Source organism: Coregonus lavaretus, assembly GCF_964263955.1.
Source record: "Coregonus lavaretus genome assembly, contig: HAP1_SCAFFOLD_4446, whole genome shotgun sequence".
NCBI lineage: Eukaryota > Metazoa > Chordata > Actinopteri > Salmoniformes > Salmonidae > Coregonus > Coregonus lavaretus.
The window spans coordinates 40063-48339 of NW_028166917.1; the positions used below are offsets into that span (position 1 = coordinate 40063).

Consider the following 8277-nt stretch of genomic DNA (forward strand, 5'->3'; position numbering starts at 1 on the left):
TTGACTAGCTGATTGACTGGCTGATTGACTGGCTGACTGACTGAATGGCTGACTGACTGAATGGCTGGCTGACTGATTGACTGATTAACTGGCTGATTGACTGACTGGCTGACTGGCTGAATGGCTGGCTGACTGAATGGCTGATTGACTGACTGGCTGATTGACTGGCTGATTGACTGGCTGACTGAATGGCTGACTGAATTGCTGTCTGAAAGGCTGACTGAATGGCTGACTGATTGGCTGGCTGACTGACCGACTGACTGAATGGCTGATTGACTGACTGACTGAATGACTGATTGACTGACTGATTGACTGAATGGCTGATTGGCTGACTGGCTGACTGAACAGTTGGCTGACTGAACGGCTGACTGACTGACAACGGCTGACTGACCGACTGGCTGAATGGCTGACTTGCTGGCTGAATGGCTGACTGACTTACTGACTGGCTTACTGAATGGCTGGCTGGCTGACTGGCTGGCTGACTGACTGGCTGAATGGCTGGTTGACTGATTGGCTGAATGGCTGGTTGACTAACTGCATGAATGGCTGACTTGACTGGCTAGCTGGCTGACTGGCTGGCTCAGTGACTGACTGGTGAAAGAGAAGGGTTCTTGTAGTTGTGTAACTGTAAGTGCAGGCCTACACTGTGTTAGATGAACAGTATCACACTACCCAGCTGTGTCTCTCATAAAGGTCTCATCCCTCCAGGCCTCTCCGGACTAACAGCAGCAGCCCCAGTCAGCAGGCCCAGTCAGCAGCCCCAGTCAGCAGGCCCAGTCAGCAGCCCCAGTCAGCAGCCCCAGTCAGCAGCCCCAGTCAGCAGCCCCAGTCAGCAGCCCCGGTCAGCAGCCCCAGTCAGCAGCCCCGGTCAGCAGCCCCAGTCAGTCTATGAGGCTGTAAATCACTGAGAATGTGTTCCCCCTGCAGAGAGAGAGAGAGCAGATATTTAAAACAGACAGACACACACACACATTGGCTGACATGTCACAGATATCTGTGCAAGCCAGCTCTGAAGATGATATGATGCATCTCTGTGGGGGTCCGGCAGGCTTTCTCTTCCCCCTGGAAACAACCCCAGTCCAATGCCCACCCAGAGTGTGTGTTTGTGATGACACAGGGTGATGATGGGTCGGCGTGTGTACGTGTGTCTATTTCTGTGTGTGTGTGTGTGTGTGTGCGTGCGTACATGTGTCCGTGTTTGTCCTGGCATTTTTTTCTCTCCATCCAGTGATTTAAGAGGAAAAACACAGTGATGACTGTTAATGTGGTTATAACATGATTATATTACAGTGCAATCCCAAACCAGTCCAGGACACCAATAAAACACACACACACACTCACATCCTCACATGTTGAACTACAGGTGTGAGACAGTGCAATATCTAGCTCGCCTGCTCACAGCTTTAGCCGATTGACTAAAGTGCCCTGCTTTAGAGGCTGCAATCACCCTGTAATGTGTGATACTTAAAATGCTGCAGAAATAACTGCCAGCTGAGTGAGTGAGAGAGAGAGAGAGAGAGAGAGAGAGAGAGAGAGAGAGAGAGAGAGAGAGAGAGAGAGAGAGAGAGAGAGAGAGAGAGAGAGAGAGAGAGAGAGAGAGGGAGAGGGAGAGGGAGAGAGAGAGAGAGAGAGAGAGGAGTTAATATTCTGAATCAGACTCACCATAAAACAAATAATTTCCTCTTAAATATTACAACATACCATTTTCAAGTATTTACCATTTTCAAAATGGTACACTGTACAGCCATACAGTAGACGCTGCTGCAGGCAGGGCCAAAAGTAAGATAACGTTACCCTTATACTCTGATCTAAGGACAGTGTGCAATACCCCCTAATGGTTAAGGTTAGGATTTATCCCCCTAATGGTTAAGGTTAGGATTTATCCCACTAATAGTTAAGGTTAGGATTTTGGGAGGGTAAGCTGATCCTAGATCTGAAACTGTGGGCAACTTCTAATTGGAGCGAAGGGCCACCATAGCATGGTTGTTTGTTCCCGCCCCTGCAGTAGCTCGTACTCCCATGAGGTCATAGTTTACATGTGAAGTCTGGACGGATCATTTATAATGGTCAAAGATTTTATTTAGAATAAAAAAAAAAACTGTATTGTAAATACATTAAAGAAGGAGTGGGAGAGGGTTGTGTGAGCGTTGATGCTTACGTAGCTGAAGGCCTAGACAGAGAAACGTCTGTTTTACCCCTGGCCTGTACTACTGTGACCAATACATAATGATGCATTTATTTATTTATTTGTTAATTTTCGTTATTTCGGGGGTCTTGGACACAGTGGCTCAGTTGTGGTGTGGTTTTGGCGTACATGTGTTATTCATGTTCAAACATTGCGGTTGTCTCCATCCATATTCATGCCTCTAGAAGCCAGACGGTCTGTATGGAAGTATAGTATCCTGTATCACATTCTCCTCTGTAGGAACCACCACCAGTAGGACACACATACTCACTCTGGGTTGCCTTGTGTAGAGCGCCCGATCAGCCCAGTCAAAGCTCTTCTCTGTCCTGGCACCCCAATGGTGGAACCAGCTTCCCCCTGATGCCAGGACAGCAGAGTCCCTGCCAATCTTCTGAAAACCCCGCCTCTTCAAAGAGTATCTTAAATAAGATATCTCAGTCTTTTCCTACTAGCACTGACTTTGCTGATAGCTTCTTTATTGAGGACAAATGTACTTGTTACGACTGTGATATGTGGTTGTCCCACCTAGCTACAGTATCTGAAGATGAATGCACAAACTGTAAGTCGCTCTGGATATGAGCGTCTGCTAAATGACTAAAATGTAAATGTAGAGCATTTCTTTAGGTCATTCTGCTATACATACAGAGGAGGCTGTGTTAGTGTCTAGCAGGTTTAGTAACAGATCACCTTACGGGCGTAGCTCTCTGGCAACATGGGACACTGTCTCCAAGATGATTCTTCCTGGCAGCTCTGTCATCGCTTTCTCTGGCCTAGTTTCATCGGACGCCTTTGATACTGAAAGAGAGTAATAGAGACTGTCCCTCCAGCTTTCCCCCTCGCTTTTTCTCTGTCTAGATTATCTCTACTTGACTGTCCACATACCGTGCGTTCCATTTTCCTTTATTCTCTTTCTCTGTGTCTCTACGATCTCTCTGTTTCAGTTTCTCTCTGTCTTTGTCCTGTGTTGTGGTCTTTACAAGGTCGTGCAACTTGGAATACCCGAATAAACCTGGTCACTGTTGAGTCTGATCCATATGGATGGGTAGGGGACATCTACCAGTGGAGGCTGCTGAGGGGAGGACGGCTCATAATAATGGCTGTAATGGAGCCAATGAAATGGAATCAAACCATGTGTTTGATGTATTTGATACCATTCCACGTATTCCGCTCCAGCCATTACCACGAGCCCGTCCTCCCCAATTAAGGTGCCACCAACCTCCTGTGACAGCTAGTGTGTTGGTAGTCTGATCCATATGGATGGGCAGGGGAAGTCTAATGTGTTGGTAGTCTGATCCATATGGATGGGCAGGGGAAGTCTAATGTGTTGGTAGTCTGATCCATATGGATGGGCAGGGGAAGTCTAATGTGTTGGTAGTCTGATCCATATGGATGGGCAGGGGAAGTCTAATGTGTTGGTAGTCTGATCCATATGGATGGGCAGGGGAAGTCTAATGTGTTGGTAGTCTGATCCATATGGATGGGCAGGGGAAGTCTAATGTGTTGGTAGTCTGATCCATATGGATGGGCAGGGGAAGTCTAATGTGTTGGCAATCCATCTATCTATACTGAACAAAAATATAAATGCAACATGCAACAATTTCAGAGTTACAGTTTATATGAGGAAATCAGTCAATTGAAATAAATTCATTAGGCCCTAATCTATGATTTTCACGTGACTGGGAAACACAGATATGCATCTGTTGGTCACAGATACCTTAAAGAAAATGGTCCTCACACTGGGCCTCAGGATCTAGTCATGGTATTTTGTGCATTCAAATTGCCATCGTGTGACATTGTGTGCGCATTTTAGAGTGGCCTTTCAATGTCCCCAGCACAAGGTGCATCTGTGTAATGATCATGTTGTTTAATCAGCTTCTTGATATGCCACACCTGTCAGGTGGATGGATTATCTCAGCAAAGGAGAAATGCTCACTAACAGGGATGTAAACAGATTTGTTCACAACATTTGAGAGAAAAAGCTTTTTGTGCGTATGGAAAATATTGGGGTTCTTTTATTTCAGCTCATGAAACATGGGACCAACACTTTACATGTTAAGTTAATATTTTTGTTCCGTGTATATGGAGGGGTAGGGGAAGTCTAGTGTGTTGGTAGTCTGATTCATATGGATGAGTAGGTAGGGGAAGTCTAGTGTGTTGGTAGTCTGATTCATATGGATGAGTAGGTAGGGGAAGTCTAGTGTGTTGGTAGTCTGATTCATATGGATGAGTAGGTAGGGGAAGTCTAGTGTGTTGGTAGTCTGATTCATATGGATGAGTAGGTAGGGGAAGTCTAGTGTGTTGGTAGTCTGATTCATATGGATGAGTAGGTAGGGGAAGTCTAGTGTGTTGGTAGTCTGATTCATATGGATGAGTAGGTAGGGGAAGTCTAGTGTGTTGGTAGTCTGATTCATATGGATGAGTAGGTAGGGGAAGTCTAGTGTGTTGGTAGTCTGATTCATATGGATGAGTAGGTAGGGGAAGTCTAGTGTGTTGGTAGTCTGATTCATATGGATGAGTAGGTAGGGGAAGTCTAGTGTGTTGGTAGTCTGATTCATATGGATGAGTAGGTAGGGGAAGTCTAGTGTGTTGGTAGTCTGATTCATATGGATGAGTAGGTAGGGGAAGTCTAGTGTGTTGGTAGTCTGATTCATATGGATGAGTAGGTAGGGGAAGTCTAGTGTGTTGGTAGTCTGATTCATATGGATGAGTAGGTAGGGGAAGTCTAGTGTGTTGGTAGTCTGATTCATATGGATGAGTAGGTAGGGGAAGTCTAGTGTGTTGGTAGTCTGATTCATATGGATGAGTAGGTAGGGGAAGTCTAGTGTGTTGGTAGTCTGATTCATATGGATGAGTAGGTAGGGGAAGTCTAGTGTGTTGGTAGTCTGATTCATATGGATGCGTAGGTAGGGGAAGTCTAGTGTGTTGGTAGTCTGATTCATATGGATGAGTAGGTAGGGGAAGTCTAGTGTGTTGGTAGTCTGATTCATATGGATGAGTAGGTAGGGGAAGTCTAGTGTGTTGGTAGTCTGATTCATATGGATGAGTAGGTAGGGGAAGTCTAGTGTGTTGGTAGACTGATTCATATGGATGAGTAGGTAGGGGAAGTCTAGTGTGTTGGTAGTCTGATTCATATGGATGAGTAGGTAGGGGAAGTCTAGTGTGTTGGTAGTCTGATTCATATGGATGAGTAGGTAGGGGAAGTCTAGTGTGTTGGTAGTCTGATTCATATGGATGAGTAGGTAGGGGAAGTCTAGTGTGTTGGTAGTCTGATTCATATGGATGAGTAGGTAGGGGAAGTCTAGTGTGTTGGTAGTCTGATTCATATGGATGAGTAGGTAGGGGAAGTCTAGTGTGTTGGTAGTCTGATTCATATGGATGAGTAGGTAGGGGAAGTCTAGTGTGTTGGTAGTCTGATTCATATGGATGAGTAGGTAGGGGAAGTCTAGTGTGTTGGTAGTCTGATTCATATGGATGAGTAGGTAGGGGAAGTCTAGTGTGTTGGTAGTCTGATTCATATGGATGAGTAGGTAGGGGAAGTCTAGTGTGTTGGTAGTCTGATTCATATGGATGAGTAGGTAGGGGAAGTCTAGTGTGTTGGTAGTCTGATTCATATGGATGAGTAGGTAGGGGAAGTCTAGTGTGTTGGTAGTCTGATTCATATGGATGAGTAGGTAGGGGAAGTCTAGTGTGTTGGTAGTCTGATTCATATGGATGCGTAGGTAGGGGAAGTCTAGTGTGTTGGTAGTCTGATTCATATGGATGAGTAGGTAGGGGAAGTCTAGTGTGTTGGTAGTCTGATTCATATGGATGAGTAGGTAGGGGAAGTCTAGTGTGTTGGTAGTCTGATTCATATGGATGAGTAGGTAGGGGAAGTCTAGTGTGTTGGTAGTCTGATTCATATGGATGAGTAGGTAGGGGAAGTCTAGTGTGTTGGTAGTCTGATTCATATGGATGAGTAGGTAGGGGAAGTCTAGTGTGTTGGTAGTCTGATTCATATGGATGAGTAGGTAGGGGAAGTCTAGTGTGTTGGTAGTCTGATTCATATGGATGAGTAGGTAGGGGAAGTCTAGTGTGTTGGTAGTCTGATTCATATGGATGAGTAGGTAGGGGAAGTCTAGTGTGTTGGTAGTCTGATTCATATGGATGAGTAGGTAGGGGAAGTCTAGTGTGTTGGTAGTCTGATTCATATGGATGAGTAGGTAGGGGAAGTCTAGTGTGTTGGTAGTCTGATTCATATGGATGAGTAGGTAGGGGAAGTCTAGTGTGTTGGTAGTCTGATTCATATGGATGAGTAGGTAGGGGAAGTCTAGTGTGTTGGTAGTCTGATTCATATGGATGCGTAGGTAGGGGAAGTCTAGTGTGTTGGTAGTCTGATTCATATGGATGAGTAGGTAGGGGAAGTCTAGTGTGTTGGTAGTCTGATTCATATGGATGAGTAGGTAGGGGAAGTCTAGTGTGTTGGTAGTCTGATTCATATGGATGAGTAGGTAGGGGAAGTCTAGTGTGTTGGTAGTCTGATTCATATGGATGAGTAGGTAGGGGAAGTCTAGTGTGTTGGTAGTCTGATTCATATGGATGAGTAGGTAGGGGAAGTCTAGTGTGTTGGTAGTCTGATTCATATGGATGAGTAGGTAGGGGAAGTCTAGTGTGTTGGTAGTCTGATTCATATGGATGAGTAGGTAGGGGAAGTCTAGTGTGTTGGTAGTCTGATTCATATGGATGAGTAGGTAGGGGAAGTCTAGTGTGTTGGTAGTCTGATTCATATGGATGAGTAGGTAGGGGAAGTCTAGTGTGTTGGTAGTCTGATTCATATGGATGAGTAGGTAGGGGAAGTCTAGTGTGTTGGTAGTCTGATTCATATGGATGAGTAGGTAGGGGAAGTCTAGTGTGTTGGTAGTCTGATTCATATGGATGAGTAGGTAGGGGAAGTCTAGTGTGTTGGTAGTCTGATTCATATGGATGCGTAGATAGGGGAAGTCTAGTGTGTTGGTAGTCTGATTCATATGGATGAGTAGGTAGGGGAAGTCTAGTGTGTTGGTAGTCTGATTCATATGGATGAGTAGGTAGGGGAAGTCTAGTGTGTTGGTAGTCTGATTCATATGGATGAGTAGGTAGGGGAAGTCTAGTGTGTTGGTAGTCTGATTCATATGGATGAGTAGGTAGGGGAAGTCTAGTGTGTTGGTAGTCTGATTCATATGGATGAGTAGGTAGGGGAAGTCTAGTGTGTTGGTAGTCTGATTCATATGGATGAGTAGGTAGGGGAAGTCTAGTGTGTTGGTAGTCTGATTCATATGGATGAGTAGGTAGGGGAAGTCTAGTGTGTTGGTAGTCTGATTCATATGGATGAGTAGGTAGGGGAAGTCTAGTGTGTTGGTAGTCTGATTCATATGGATGAGTAGGTAGGGGAAGTCTAGTGTGTTGGTAGTCTGATTCATATGGATGAGTAGGTAGGGGAAGTCTAGTGTGTTGGTAGAAAGGAAAATATTTATCCAGTGTTGGCACTGTGTTTGCTGAGCGTGTGTTGGGCTTCGTTCTACGCTGACAGCTCTCTGTAAGGGTTTCCTTCTCCCCTGGTATTCTTTACAACACTTAATTCACTGTAATGTAAAGGCTAGCAAGCCACCATGTTGATAATCAGCAAGCCATAAAACAGACAGAGGAAGTTGATGTGGAAACGATCAGAGACATAGACATATGTTAGTAGTGTGCTTTAGGTGATTGAAGTGATTAGTTGTCTGCATGGCCCCTCCAAGGTACTCCAGTGGGTCAAATAAAATCAAATTGTATTTGTCACATGCGCTAAATACAACAGGTGTAGACCTTACAGTGAAATGCTTACTTACAAGCTCTTAACCAACAATGCAGTTTTAAGAAAGAATACAAAAAAAAATCACACAAAAAAATACAATATAAAATAATATGAAATAAAAGTTAAAGAGCAGCAGTAGAAATAACAATAGCGAGACTATGTACAGGGGGTACCGGTACCGAGTCAATGTGCGGGGGCACCGGTTAGTCGAGGTAATTGAGGTAATATGTACACTACCAGTCAAACGTTTGGACACACCTACTCATTCAAGGGTTTTTCTTTA

At 44.7% G+C, this 8277-nt stretch overlaps 1 protein-coding gene across 1 annotated transcript in view; it reads left to right on the forward strand.

The window, feature by feature from the left end:
- Positions 1-900, forward strand: part of LOC311114092 (uncharacterized protein) — a gene marked incomplete at its 3' end in the record, with an annotated part of 35450 nt that extends 34550 nt beyond the window's left edge. The window contains exon 5 of the mRNA XM_084189373.1: positions 727-900. Coding sequence (XP_084045499.1) covers positions 727-900 — 174 coding nt within the window. The remainder of the gene's footprint in view (positions 1-726) is intronic.
- Positions 901-8277: the final 7377 nt, after the last annotated feature.